Consider the following 15,479-nt stretch of genomic DNA (forward strand, 5'->3'; position numbering starts at 1 on the left):
GGATTATATGGCAGTGTAGACGCATAATTCAGTTCAAACCAGTTAAATTGGATTATATGGCAGTGTAAATCCAGCCTCACTCATGACTGCTATGGTGATGCCAAACTGCTCCAAATTCCCCATTTCCTTCTTTGGGGGCTTTTAGTGTTGCTGAAGCATTAACCTTCCACCATTAGGTAAAGGTAAAGGTTTCCCCTGACGTTAAATCCAGTCATGTCTGACTCTGGGGGGTTGGTGCTCATCTCCATTTTTAAACCGAAGAGCCGGCGTTGTCCATAGACACCTCCAAGGTCATGTGGCCGGCATGACTGCATGGAGCACTGTTACCTTCCCACCGGAGCGGTACCTATTGATGTACTCACATTGGGATGTTTTCGAACTGCTAGGTTGGCAGAAGCTGGAGCTAACAGCGGGTGCTCACTCCGCTCCCGAGATTTGAACCTGGGACCTTTCGGTCTGCAAGTTCAGCAGCTCAGTGCTTTAACACTTCGCCACTGGGGCTTCCACCATTAGCTGACTCCATTTGGCATACTTTATATAAAGACAGAACCACGCTTATAATTCTGACCTTCAGTAGTATGTGGCTGGATCTACACTGCCATATAATCTGGATTATCAAAGCAGATAATCCACATTATCTGCTTTGAACCGAAATATATGGGTCTATACTGCCAAACCACCTAGTTCAAAACAGATAATCTGGGTTTTATATAGCAGTATAGAAGGGACCTGAATTTCTTCATGTGGCTCCTTTCCTGCAAATCCTGGTCCTTTCCTCTGTTGTTTTGCTTCTACACTGCCATATAATCCAGTTTTTCTGATTTTTTTTGCACTATTTCCTGCTCCACCCCCTCAAATATACAAATAAATGTATACTCATATTCTATATATCTATCCCAATATGGCCTTGGCTATCCTAAGAAGCAAAGCAGCCAATATGTCAATGCTGGTATGAGTAAATTTGGGCCTTCCTGGTGTTTTGGACTTTTAACTCCCACAATTCCTAACAGCCAGTAGGCTGTTAGGCATTGTGGGAGTTAAAATCCAAAACACCTGGAAAGCCTAAGTTGGCCCATGCCTGTGATAGATGGAGGTGTGCTCATACAATCATTTCCCACATTCACTTTAGCTGGGGCCAGAACACAAGTAATCTGATATGCCATTATGCACACAAAAGTACCTACAAAAATTAACTATTCACAGAAACATACTTTCCAAAAAATTAAAATAACATAAAGGCAATTATATGCTATTAAAACAGGAACAAGTAGCATTTCATCGTGGAAAGGGTCAGCACTGAGCCATGACAGTTAAAGCGGTGACAAACCACATTAATTCTACAGTGTAGATCAGGCATGGGCAAACTTTGGTCCTCCAGGTGTTTTGGACTTCGATTCCACAATTCCTAACATCTTACTGGCTGTTAGAAATTGTGGGAGTTGAAGCCCAAAATACCTGGAGGGCCAAAGTTTGCTCATGCCTGATGTAGATCCATCCTATATCCTTCAGCACAACTCCAGCAGAAGTCATCTATTTCAATATGCTTTGCTATTATCCAGTTTTGTTTGAATGGTACATTCAGGAATGCATCCCCCATGCATATGTGCCCTCAACACAAATGAAGAAGTGGATGAAATATTCAATAATTTATTAAAAGAAAGAAACAAACAAAGATTTGGGAACAATCCAGTTATTCCAACTGGCTATTGATTCTATCTGGTGAAGACTTTGAATAACAATACTTAGCAGGGTTTTGGTATAGTAAAGATACATGTGAAGGAGGCTGTTGAGTCCCAATCTTGATCCCAGAGACTTTTGTACCACAACTCCCAGAATTTCTCATTGCGGAGTCTTCTGGGAGTTGAAGCCCATCATTAACTGGGGACAAAGGTTTGCAAGATATTGACACAGGCCTGGAGAAATGAGGAACAGAAACAAGCATGGGATAACTTTGCTTTTTCAAGATCAACTCACCGAGGAAACAAAGCTTGAATTCATAGAATCATAAACGCAGCAATGCCCAGGCACGAATCAAGGAACATGAAAGGCGCTGCAGACTAACTCGACCAGAGAAGTCAGCCATAGCAGAGCACTTGAACCAACCTGGACACAGCATATTATTTGAGAACACAGAAATGCTGGACCACTCTAACAACTACCATGTTAGATTGCAAAGAGAAGCCACTGAAATCCCCACAAGCATGTGGACAATTTCAACATAAAGGAGGAAACCATGGAAATGAACAAAATCTGGCTGCCAGTATTTAAAAACTCTAAAATCAAGACAATGAATAAAGAACAACACTCAGAAAACAAGAGAATTGCAGACAGGAAATAATCAGGGCCAGCTAACACATCCCAACAAAGGATTCCCCCAGACAGCAACCAGCCAGGCATTGAATATGAAAGGCTATTCAATGCTAATAAAGGTGGCCAATTGCAACATTCACCTTTGCCTCCAACAGACAAGAGTTCTTTCTCCCACCCTGGACCTTCCACAGATATATAAACCCCACTTGCCTAGTTTCCAACAGACCTCACAACCTCTGAGGATGCCTGCCATAGATGCAGGTGAAACGTCAGGAGAGAATGCTTCTGGAACATGGCCATACAGACTGGAAAACTCACAGCAACCCGGCCTCTGGATTGTTTTGGAATCTGTTTAGCATAGCATACCCTATTTGTAATCTGTATCCAGCTGCAAACAGTTCTACCAGACAAAGTGACTTTAGACCAGGTGACCTTGAACAGCTAAGGAAACAAGCCCTGTAAAACAACAGAACAAGACAATAAGTTTTCTCCAATATCAACATTTTTGTTTTGTTTTGCTGAAGGGTGAGGTTTGTCCTGTGTCTCCCTCTGGACTGCTTTTCTTATGTTTGACAACAGTGGCATCTAGTGGACAATTTGAGTCAATTCAGAAATTCCTTTAGGTTGTTGTGTGTTTTCCAGGCTGTATGGCCATGTTCTAGAAGTATTCTCTCCTGACATTTCACCCACATCTATGTTATTCTGTCCTGATGTTTCGCCCACATCTATGGTATACCTCACAACCTCTGAGGATGCCTGCCATAGGTGTGGGCGAAACGTCAGGAGATAATGCTTCTGGAACATGGCCATACAGCCAGGAAAAAACACAACAACCCTGTGATTCCGGTCATGAAAGTCTTCAACAAGAAATTCCTTTATAGATGAACAATTGAATGCACACAAGGGAATAATTCCAGCAAGGCTCTGACTTTTTCTCTCTCCCTAAAATAAAGTAAAGAAGAAAAGAAAAAAAGTCTTCAATAATAAAGTAACACAGCAAAGAACAGAAATAAAGAGAAAAAAAAAACATATGTGTTGTCAAAGGCTTTCATGGCTGGGATCACAGGGTTGTTATATGTCTTTCGGGCTGTGTGGCCATGTTCCAGAAGTATTCTCTCCTGACGTTTTGCCCACATCTATGGCAGGTATCCTCAGAGGTTGCGAGGGATGGTTTTTTAAAAAAAAGCATAGTTTTTTTAATTCATGATTTTCCAACGTTTGTGGGTGCTAATCCCAGCTAATGTGCAGCAATATGGGCCCTTTGTCACCGGAGCTGCTGTTTTCCCCGTGTGAGATACAAGTCCGCCAGTCTGCATTAAATAGTTCTTTTCAGTCGCACGTGGGTTTTCTCGTGTTTGCTGACGCCTGCTTTTTGGCTGAACCTCTTCCCGCAATAGCCGCACTTGTAGGGCTTCTCCCCGGTGTGCAGCCGCATGTGGGTCATGAGGTTCCCCTTCTGGTTGAAGCCCTTCCCGCACTCGGGGCAAACAAAGGGGTTCTCCCCGGTGTGGATTCGCTCGTGGATCACGAGCTTGCACCTCTTTGGGAAGCTTTTCCCACAGTGGATGCACTTGTGGGGGCTCTCCCCGCGGTGCATGCGCTCATGGATGGTCAGGTACCGCTTCCGGTTGAAGTTCTTCCCGCAGTCCAGGCACTTGTACGGCCGCTCCCCGGTGTGCGTCCGGACGTGCTCTCGCAGGACCGAAGAGCGGCCAAAGCTCCTGCCGCAGTATGAGCATCGCCACGGGGCTTCTCCAGAGTGGACTATCAGGTGATCTTTGAGGCCTGACCCAGAACCAAAGCTTTTCCCACACTTATAGGGGTTTCTCACCCCCGTGTGGGTTATCTCGAGGGTCATAAAGTCTTGCGTCTGGAGGAAGTTGCATGCATTCTCTCCAGTGTGAATGTTTTGATCTTTCGTAATGCCCGAGCCCGGCCCAAAGTTTCTTCTACGTTGGAAGGATGTACTGGCTGCCTCATTATATGGGACGTTTTGCTGTTCTTTGGGTTTCCTCTCCTTGTCGCTCTCTCCTGGACAGACAGTGTCTCCATTGATACTTTTCTCATGGCTACTCTCTTGATTGCTCATCAGTTCTTGTTCATTTCCAATCATTATTCCCTTCTTAAAGCACTGGAGATCCTGATCTCTTGTCAGAGAGTCATCGTGTATTTTCTCTTGGTCCTGATCTTCCTGGTGAACGGTATTCATTTCATTCTCCTGCACCTGGTTGTTACCTGCTGGAGGGGAAACCCAGAAATATAGGGTCAGCCCTAGTTAGCAAGTGGATAATGGGAGGTCAATGAATACTTTAGGCTATACTGTATTTCAGAAGCAAAATCACCTTTGAGTATTCCTTACTCACAAGAATCTGTGATATTCATGGAATGGCCAGAACTTATCAGGGGACTTGAAAGCACACGCAAACTATGTTTCTGTTTATTTTATTTTTTAAAGTAAATAATAATAATAATAATAATAATAAAAAAAAAACTTTATTTATATACCACTCCATCTCCTTGAGAAGACTCAGGGTGGTTTCCAATCATGTGTGTAAAACAGAACATTGTCAAAACAACATACGACAACAAAACAGGCATACTAAACAGCATCATAGCAACGCAAAACAGTGCAGTTAAAATAGACATCCATTACATTCAGTCAGACATAGTTATAGAGCTATTATTATTATTATTATTATTATTATTATTATTATTATTATTATTATTATTATTCTAAGTGAGACTCTACTGTAATACAGTAGAGTCTCACTTATCCAAGCCTCTCTTATCCAAGCTTCTGGATTATCCAAGCCACTTTGTAGTCAATGTTTTCAATATATCGTGATATTTTGGTGCTAAATTCGTAAATACAGTAATTACAACATAACATTACTGTGTATTGAACTACTTTTTCTGTCAAATTTGTTGTCTAACATGATGTTTTGGTGCTTAACTTGTAAAATCATAACCTAAATTGATGTTTAATAGGCTTTTCCTTAATCCCTCCTTATTATCCAAGATATTCGCTTATCCAATCTTCTGCTGGCCCGTTTGGCTTGGATAAGTGAGACTCTATAGTATTATAATATTTATACCCCACTTTATCTTTCCTAAAGGAGACTCAAAGCGGCTTAACATAAAAGCAATAGCATTCAATTTAAAATATACAAATATGCAAACAATAAAACAGAATTAAATACAAACAGTATTAAAATTCACATTATTATTATTATTATTATTATTATTATTATTATTATTATTATTATTATTATATAAGCTGCCTTGAATCCCATTTCAGGAAAATGTCAGGACCGGGCTTTAGCACAGCAGGTTAACCACCAGCTGCAATAAATCTTTTCAATTTGAAAGGTTGGCAGTTCGAAGCCCGGGTTGGGTGATCACCCAATCTTCAGCCCAGCTCACTGCCCACCTAGCAGATCGAAAACAGCTGTGAGTAGATAAATAGGTGCGGCTTAACCAGGAAGGTATTTTAATGACACCACAAGGAAAGACCAGAAAAATGCCGGAGATCAAAGAAAGGAGGAAGTCTGTGAACAGGGGCTCTTCGATATGGAGGATGGAGTGACAGCACCCCCGCCCCCCATCCCCGTGTCCGGAACTGAACACAACCTGCAGGATGGCAAAAGTGGGAAATGCCTATATACCGCTATCTGTACTGTTGTCTGTCCTGTCTAACAGCATTGAATGTTTGCCGTATATGTGTTCTGTGATCCCCGAGTCTCCTTTAGGGTGAGAAGGGTGGAATATAAATACTGTAAATAAATAAATAATCCTTAGTAGACTTGATGAAGTCAACTTTAAACCCACCACTGCTTAAATAATGTTTTCATCTTAAAAGCGACTCAGGGCGAGTTTTCCGAACACCACCTAATGCCTGTTTTAGACATTTACACGAATCTCTTTGTGCAGTGTTTACAGTTTACAGCTCTGAAGAAGCTGTACTTCATAAAAAAAAGGAAAATCAGCCTTGCAAATGTTGATTTGTTATCAATCAATGTTTGATTTTTATACCTATTTTATATAGCTATATACTCGGGGTCATTCCACAGGCCGAAAGGGGTCACGAGTGAAAGAGTTTAAGAAGCCCTGACTTAGGGGGCCAAAGGTTGGGACCAAGGGTCAAGGCCATCTTAACCAGCAACGTCTGAGACAAAATGTAGACACGTAACTCAACATCATACCCTTGCCTGATGAAGAAGTCAGTTTCAAAAGCTAGCATGATGTATTTTGTGCTTTTTGGTTGGCCTAATGAAAGTACCACTGTTTCGTGGATTTTGGAATGTTGTTGTATTATTATTATTATTATTATTATTATTATTATTATTATTATTATTATTATTATATGAGATCATGAGTTCTAGACCAGCCCGTGTCGGGGTGAGCACCCGACAATTAAAAATAAAATATAGCCCCTGATCATTGCTGACCTAAGCAACCTGAAAGATAGTTGCATCTATCAAATAGGAATTTAGGTACCACTTATATGTGGGGAGGCTAATTTACGACACCATAAAAATAATCTAGCCGCCGTCGGAATGAGGAAGTTGCTGTTGCAGTGGATGATGAAGCAGCTGCTCCCCCTGTGGCCGGTATCAAGCATACCCTCAGGAAGCTGGAAGATGGAGATGGTTTAAATTGCCTCTGCGTCTGTCTCTGTCTCTGTTCTATGTTATATGGCATCGAATATTTGCCTTATATGTGTACAATGTGCTCCGCCCTGAGTCCCCTTCGGGGTGAGAAGGGTGGAATATAAATACTGTAAATAAATAAATAAATAATAAACAACATACAATAAAATACAGTGGTATAAAATACACAGCAGAGTAATATATCAACTCTACAACACAACTTCACAGAATAAAGAGCATGGCCATGAAAAAAGGCAATATCATGGACTTCAATCTGCAGTCTTGGGGAGAGGAATAATTATATTAATTATAATTATAAAATGACTGTGTATTTGCTGAAGAAGACAAGGGAGAAAAAGAAACTTTCAGAGAATACCCCGAGAGCTGCAAATCCTTACCTAGCAGTCTTGCCTCTTCATCCTGCGTTTCTTTGGAGAGTTGTGCCGTCAAAGACTCCAACAGCGGAACCTGATTTGCCTCAGAAGAATCCATGTTCATCTCCAGAAATGGGTCCGACAACTGAAACAGTGAGAAAAGTGACCTGAGTATTGCGTTACAACTCTGTTCAGCCTTTGAACTCACTTGTGCAAGTCACACTCCTTCAGCCTCAGAGTGAGGCAAAAGCAATCCCCTTCTGAACAAATCCTGCCAAGAAAACCCCATGAGAGGGTTGCTTAGGGTTGCTAGAAGTCGGAATGACTTAGAGGCACATAACAACAAAAAACCCAAAACAGCAGCAAGGAGATCATGCAGACAACATGAAGAAGTGCACACAGAGATTCTGCTCCAGTGTGTCCTGACATCAAAGAAATGAATGGGACAGCAATTGTGACACAGTTTCTTTCACTGCAAGTAATTTCCAGGTCTTCCAGTACCATTCTACGGTCAACTTCTGCCAGATGTGCCAGAGGACTGAGAGTGCATCTACACTGTAAAATTAATGCAGTTTTGCATCACTTTGAATTGCCATGGCTCAATGCTATGGTATCCTGGAAGTTGTAGTTCTATAAAATGTTTCGCTTGCTGGTGCCTCACCAAACTACATTAATTCCACAGTGTAAGATACGCCCATAGGCTTCCAGGTTTTGGCAGCAGGGAAGAACAATTTCACAAGTGCTTCTGTTATGTCTTTGTCAGAATCTCCTAGCAAATACACCCAGCTAATAGTTTAGAAATCTACCTGGGAACTTAAGTAGAGGAGATATAATTAGTCTCAATTTCTCATCCTTATAAAAGATACATGGAAAAAATAACTATTTTTAATAACTTGATATAGACACAGGGTCTACTCCCATCCCAATTTGCACTTCCAAGAATTTGCAGCACTTTACCAGTCACCTCGTGTTTACAATATTTATATGGTGTACCTTACCCAGTCTACTTTTACAACCTCTCCATTTTAATCCATGTTTTTATTAGTTTTTGTCATTTATTTTTATTGGGTAATGTTTAAACTTTTATAATTGTGCATGTCTCTTGTCTATTGTTGTGTTTTATATTGCTATTGTTTTTATTCAGGCTTGGCCCCATGTAAGCCGCCCTGAGTCCCCTTTGGGGAGATAGAGGCGGGTATAAAAATAAAGTTGTTGTTGTTGTTGTTATTATTATTATTATTATTATTATTATTATTAATCAAAGAGTGCTGGTACAAAAACTACACCTCCCAAGAATCCATAGTATTGTGACATAGGAGTTAAAGTGGTATCAAACCAATGTCAAACTACATTCATTCTACAGTGTAGCTGTACCTTTGGAAATCCTAGAGAGAATACCAAATCTGCAAATAATCAAACCTGAAAAAGTTAAATCCACAATGTGGCTGACCAACTAACTGCAAATTCATGTACAGTATTCCCTCACTACTTTGCGGTTTGCTTTTCGCAGATTTGCTGTTTCGTGGGTTTTTCAATAAACTCTAAAAGACTATTATAAATCATAAAAAATTACAATTTACAGCCTAAGGAAGGGAGGAAGGAGAAGCCAAAGGGAGAAAAAATGAGCCCAAGCGGCAATGAGAGGAGAAGGAGGTGATTTATCAACATACAATTGGTTGATGAAGACTTAAAATAGTGTATAACTTCCAAAATAATGTATAAATATTAAAATAAATATAGTGTCCCTACTTCACGGATTTTCACTTATTGCAGGTGGTCCTGGAACCTCTAACCCCTGCGATAAGTTAGGGAACACTATACAGAAAAGTAAAAGTAACTACCCGTATATATGTATGTTTGTAAATACTGTATATACTTGAGTATAAGCATAGTTTTTCAGCCCTTTTTTAGGACTGAAAAATACCCTCCTCAGCTTAGGTGAGGGTCCTGGTGGGCTTATATTCAGGTCGGCTTATACTCAAGTATATATTGTATATTTATTATTTTTCTCTATTGTTATTGGTATTGTTACCTATATTACTCTATTAATTGTTATTACATTTATTATTTTACTCTGTTATTGTTGTTACTTTTACACTTATTTTTCTCTATTTTTATTATTATTCATACATTTATTATTTTACTGTTATTATTAAAAGGATACATAAGCACATTTACATTGAAGAAGATGAAAATAATGATTTAATCAGAGTTGAGCAGTCATATCTTAAATTACAGTTTCATGTAAAGATTCAAAAACATTTAAACTACTGATGCCTCAATTAATGTAATTTTATTGGTATCTCGGCTTATACTGGAGTCAATTTTTCCCAGGGTTTTTTTGGTGGTAAATTAGGTGCCTCGGCTTATATTCAGGTCGGCTTATTCTCGAGTACGGTAAGGTGGTTGGTTGGTTTGTACCATGAAGGTCCTCCATGGCTTGATGGGCTTGGGCCAAGATTGGCACACATATTCTTTATTATCTAGCTTAAAATAATAGAGGGGTTTGGACTAAAAGAACCACCTGTTCGGGGCCCAGAACAGAGGGAAATAAAAAGGCAGGTTAGTGCCTCCGACACCAGGCAATGCCAGGTATAAACGCTAGTCTATATATATAAAAGAGTGATGGAATCCTGGTGACTGCCAAAACAACAAAACTAAACACCTCACAACCTCGAAAATTGACAACACAACCCCTCATCCATGCCTCTAGGTTGATACAACAAAAAGAAAAGAAAAATAAAGTTTTAATTAGAGGGAGAGGAATAATTGTTTTTATCCAATTGCTGCCAGTTAGAAGGCTAAGCTCTGCCCACTTGGTCTCCTAGCAACCCACTCACCCAGGGGACAGGCAGAGTTAGGCCTCACTTAGGCCTCTTCCACACTGCCTATAAAATACAGATGATCGGATTTTAACTGAATTAGACGGCAGTGTAGACCCAAGGCCCTTCCACACAGCTATATAACCCATATAATCTTATATTATCTTCTCTAACTGGATTATCTGGACTCCACACCTTTACCCTTTACCTTAACTACCACCAATTCCTCAATACTTTATTTCCCATACCACCAGACTTCGCCACAGCAACGCGTGGCCGGGCACAGCTAGTTACATAAATAAATTGAAGAGGTGAATGATTCATACATGTAGACTCTCTCACCTTTTGTTCTGGTTTCTTAATCTCGTGCCATGTCACCAGGAAGTCCTCTGCCAAAGCAACGGCCTGGGTGCAGGACTCCGGTTTCCGATCCCTGACCCAGTTCTGCATGGCTGTTGGTAGGATGCTGAGGAACTGCTCCAGGATCAGCAGCTCCAAGATCTCGTCCTTGGTGTGCCTCTCGACCTTCAGCCACTGGCGGCAAAGCTCCCGGAGCTGCCCGTACACCGCTCTGGGCCCCTCCGCCTCCCGATAGCGGAGCTGCCGGAAGTGCCGGCGCTGCCTCTCCCGCGCCATGGCTTCTCCTTCCAAGATCACAGTCTTCACCTTGCCATAGTCCCCCCGGTCTTGGGAACTGAGGGTGCTGAAGGCTTGCTCGGCCTCTCCGCTGAGGGCTGGCTGGAGGAAGGCCACCCATTTGTCCCGAGGCCAATGGCAAGCAGACGCAACCTGCTCGAAAGAGGCCAGGAAAGTCTTTGCGTCGTCCCACGGTGCGGGCTCTGCAGAGACCCAAACGCCAGGAGCTTGCAGCGCCCTCAGGAACTCCTGCCACTGGGCTTCCCAGAGGTCCTGTAGCCCCTCCACCGGCTCACGTTTTATGGGGCATGGAGATGCCTGCACCAAGGACTCCCGTGAACCCCCTATAGGTCCAACTCGTGGGTCTTTTGCTACTTGGTTCCTTCCTTCCCAAGCTTTAGAGCTTGTGTTGTCTTGCTCCTCCATTGCAAAAACTGGAGCCTGGCTGCTCCTTTCTTCTCCTGGTTCTCTCCTCCTTCTAGCTGTCCTTCAAGTTTGGCAGAATTTGCACCCTTTCAAGGGAGCGCTTCCTTTGAAGTTGATGGCAAATTGTTGGAAAGACTGTTTTCTGGACTGATCCCACAGCCAAATATCAATGCTTTCCGAATCAGAGAGTGGGGATTCTCCTGTAAGTAAAAGATAAGAGAGGAGGCATGTTAATAGTTGAATAACTTATTATTATTATTATTATTATTATTATTATTATTATTATTATTATTATTTTATTGTATGACACAGCAAACAAGATAGACATGCTGGATTTCATATCACAAAATCACAAGTCGAACACTTCCCAAGTGTCTTGGACTGTGTGATGTATTTTCGGATGATGCGTGCAGATCCCAGTAGGGTGGCCTTTTGCCATTGGCAGATCGTGATTTTGTCAATGTCTATTGTTTCCAAATGCCGGCTGAGATCTTTTGGCACGGCACCCAATGCGCCGATCACCACCGGGACCACCTGCACTGGTTTCTGCCATAGTCTTTGAAGTTCAATCTTGAGGTCCTGATAGCGGCTGAGTTTTTCCTGTTGTTTTTCGTCAATGCGACTGTCACCTGGGATGGCAACATCAATGATCCAAACCTTTTTCTTTTCCACAACTGTGATGTCTGGTGTTTTGTGTTCCAGAACTTTGTCAGTCTGGATTCGGAAGTCCCACAGTATCTTTGCATGCTCATTTTCCAATACTTTTGCAGATTTGTGATCCCACCAGTTCTTTGCTGCTGGGAGGTGGTACATAATAATAATAATAATAATAATAATAATAATAATAATAATAATAATAATAATAATAATAATTCATTCTATTCATTTCTATCCCGCTTTTCTCCCACGGGTAGGATTCAAAGCAGCGAAAGACTTATCAAAGACTCTATGTAGAGATGGTTCAAATCAAGTTTATCCACAACAATATATATCCAAGAAACAAATCTTGGTTTTGGAATTTTATGTAACAATCATCAGTCTCCATTGCTGTGAGTCTTCCGGGCTGTCTGGCCATGTTCTAGAAGCATTCTCTCCTGATTGTTTCGCCCACATCTATGGCAGGCATCCTCAAGAGGTTGTGAGGTTTGGGCAAGTGGAGTTTATAGATCTGTGGAATAATGTCCAGGGTGGGAGAAAGAACTCTTGTCTGCCTGAGGCAAGTGTGAATGTTGTAATTGGTCACTTTGATTAGCACTGAATGGCCTTACAGCTTCAAAGCTTGGGTGCTTCCTGCCTAGAGGAATCCTGTGGTGGGAGGTGATTAGGTGGTCCTGATTGTTTGCTGTCTGAATTCCCCCGCTTTTGAGTATGGTTCAAAGCTTGGCAGGAAGCAATCAAGCTCTGAAGCTGCAAGGCTATTCAATCAAGATGTTAATCAAGATGCCTCAGGCAGACAAGAGTTCTTTCTCCCACCCTGGACCTTCCACTGATATATAAACCCAACTTGCCTAGTTTCCAACAAACCTCACAACCTGAGGATGCCTGCCATAGATGTGGGCGAAACATCAGGAAAGAATGCTTCTGGAACATGGCCATACAGCCTGGAAAACTCACAGCAACCCTGTATTTCATATATTTATAGCAGAAGGTAACAAATTTATTACTGAAAACCATGCCACAAAGTTATTTGACTTTTTCCATCTGAGCCACACCTGGGCTAGAGAATTAACGACTTTCCTAATGGTTTCCCATCTCAGTTAACGACTCACATACAAAAGAGACTCCTTTTTGAGCTGAGAAACATTTACATATATAGGCTAAAGGTTAGCCAAGAAAAACATTATGCTTTATAATCTTTCCCTTGCCATTCATTTCCTCTGCTAGGAGAGACCCCCAAATCTTTGATCTCGACTTCAAACTGGCTGGGATTTCTGGGAGTTGTAGGCCAAAAACTAAGACTCTGCTCTGCACTTTATCAACTCCCTGGCCCTATGATACTCTCATGCACAAGTTTTTACTACCCCTTAAATTGAACATAATTGAACATGTCTACCTTGAAGTCCTGTTTACTGGCACAGTACTTGTTCCCTTGATGGAGTATATTGAATTGGATTTGTAATTTTGTGTCTGTTTTTATAGAATTGTTTGGTTCTGTCTTATGATGTTGTTTATCATGTTTACTATGTTTAACTTTGTTGTATGTCATCTTTGACAATTGAATGTTTTTGATATTCATGTTGGAAACCACACTTTATTGACACAAAGACAGAGCACGACACAGCAAACGAGATATATATACATATGTGTGTATATACACACACACACACTGGATTTCGTATCCCAAAATCACAAGTCAAACACTTCCCAAGTGTTTAGGACAGTGTGATGTATTTTTGGATGATGCACACAGATCCCGAAAATACATCACAATTTGGACAGAAAAACAAGAAAACTCATGACCATTCATCATTCACTGCACCCTCGCAGTGATGTTGACCGGCTATATCTGCCTAGAAGATCAGGGGGCAGAGGACTCTTGCAAGTCAAACAAGCAGTCAAAGAAGAAGAACATGCCCTGGCAGAATATGTAAAGCAAAGTGAAGAACCTGCTTTGATTGAAGTCAAAAATCAGAAACTCCTCAAAGCACAGCAGACAAAAAAACAGTACAAGAAAACCGCACTACAAACTAGAGCTTGGCACAATGAAACATTGCATGGAAAGTTCCTTGACAAAATTGAAGGAAAAGCTGATAAGGAGAAGACCTGGCTCTGGCTCACGAATGGGACCCTGAAGAAGGAGACAGAAGGCCTGATCCTTGCAGCCCAGGAGCAAGCCATCAGAACAAATGCAATTAAGGCCAAGATCGAAAAATCAGCTGATGACCCAAAATGCAGACTGTGCAAGGAAACCGACGAAACCATTGATCATCTCCTCAGCTGCTGTAAGAAAATCGCACAGACAGACTACAAACAGAGGCACAACTATGTGGCCCAAATGATTCATTGGAACTTATGCCTCAAGTACCACCTCCCTGCAGTAAAGAACTGGTGGGATCACAAACCTGCAAAAGTATTGGAAAATGAGCACGCAAAGATACTGTGGGACTTCCGAATCCAGACTGACAAAGTTCTGGAACACAACTTACCAGACATCACAGTTGTGGAAAAGATAAAGATTTGGATCATTGATGTTGCCATCCCAGGTGACAGTCGCATTGACGAAAAACAACAGGAAAAACTCAGCCGCTATCAGGACTTCAAGACTGAACTTCAAAGACTCTGGCAGACACCAGTACAGGTGGTCCCGGTGGTGATGGGCACACTGGGTGCCGTGCCAAAAGATCTCAGCCGGCATTTGGAAACAATAGACATTGACAAAATTATGATCTGCCAGCTGCAAAAGGCCACCCTACTGGGATCTGCGCGCATCATCCGAAAATACATCACACAGTCCTAGACACTTGGGAAGTGTTCGACTTGTGATTTTGTGATATGAAATCCAGCATATCTATCTTGTTTGCTGTGTCATAATAATAATAATAATAATAATAATAATAATAATCCGCTGGGCCACCGGGGCTCCTTATATGAGTCTACACTGACCATTACAATACAGTTCAAACTGAATTATATGGCAGTATAATTGAGCTGGTAGAGAACCACTGCTCAAGAGCTTGCCAAAACTACAACTCCCAGGAGGCTTTAGTACTGAACCTTAGCAGTTAAAAGTGGGGGAGTCAAACTGCATTCATTCTGCAGTGTAGGTGCACCCTTTCTCTCTTGCTCAGTGCATTTCTCCCAACCTGGGAGTTGTAGTTTGGCGAGATCTTGCCAAACTACAACTCCCACAGCTCCATAGCCTTGAGCCATGGCAGCCTGCCTCTCAATGGACATTTCCTACTTTCCCCAAACATGCTCCCAGGAACCCTTTTATGAGCTCACCTTTCTTTGCACCAGCTTTGCTCCCTTGCGAAAAATCAAAAACTCCAAAACCCCAGAGGGGTCTCCAAGGCTAAGAGAGGAGAGGAAATTTTAAAAAATCCGGATTTTCTCCCAGGAAGAAAAGAGGAGGTAGAAGAGATTTCTGCTCCTCTTCGTTGCTTTCTTACTTCCCTGGAAAGAGGCTCTTCCCTCTTCCCAGCCTTCCTTCCTCCCTTTCTAGGACTCAAATTCAGTTGCATTCACTGGACTTAACCCCTTTTGGGCGAGCCCAGAGTTGGAAGCTGTGTCAAACTGCATTTATTCTACAGTGTAGATGGCTC

The 15,479-nt window shown here is 41.7% G+C and overlaps 1 protein-coding gene across 2 annotated transcripts; it reads right to left on the reverse strand.

Moving 5' to 3' along the window:
• Positions 1–1,631: 1,631 nt before the first annotated feature.
• LOC100564245 (zinc finger protein with KRAB and SCAN domains 8) lies at positions 1,632–15,360 on the reverse strand. Of its 2 annotated transcripts, none has more exons than XM_008105772.3 (4): positions 15,160–15,360; positions 10,498–11,417; positions 7,358–7,478; positions 1,632–4,545 (listed from the first exon to the last, which is right to left on the reverse strand). In XM_008105772.3, exons 2-4 carry the CDS (start codon positions 11,215–11,217, stop codon positions 3,626–3,628), a joined length of 1,761 nt encoding a protein of 586 aa, XP_008103979.2. In that variant the 5' UTR covers positions 11,218–11,417; positions 15,160–15,360; the 3' UTR covers positions 1,632–3,625. The 2 variants fall into 2 exon arrangements, with proteins under 2 accessions (XP_008103979.2, XP_008103978.2); XM_008105771.3 differs by having other exon boundaries at positions 1,632–4,548.
• Positions 15,361–15,479: the final 119 nt, after the last annotated feature.

The sequence above is a fragment of the Anolis carolinensis genome, chromosome 2, assembly GCF_035594765.1.
Source record: "Anolis carolinensis isolate JA03-04 chromosome 2, rAnoCar3.1.pri, whole genome shotgun sequence".
Lineage (NCBI taxonomy): Eukaryota > Metazoa > Chordata > Lepidosauria > Squamata > Dactyloidae > Anolis > Anolis carolinensis.

Bases quoted from the DNA above. Each gene is read 5' to 3' on its own strand.
- LOC100564245 (XM_008105771.3), bottom strand. From the start codon at position 11,217: ATGGAGGAGCAAGACAACACAAGCTCTAAAGCTTGGGAAGGAAGGAAC. The intron at 7,479-10,497 runs GTGAGAGAGTCT...TCACTGTTTCAG, and splicing joins TTAAGAAACCAGAACAAAAG to TTGTCGGACCCATTTCTGGA. The intron at 4,549-7,357 runs GTAAGGATTTGC...TTTCCCCTCCAG, and splicing joins TGAAGAGGCAAGACTGCTAG to CAGGTAACAACCAGGTGCAG.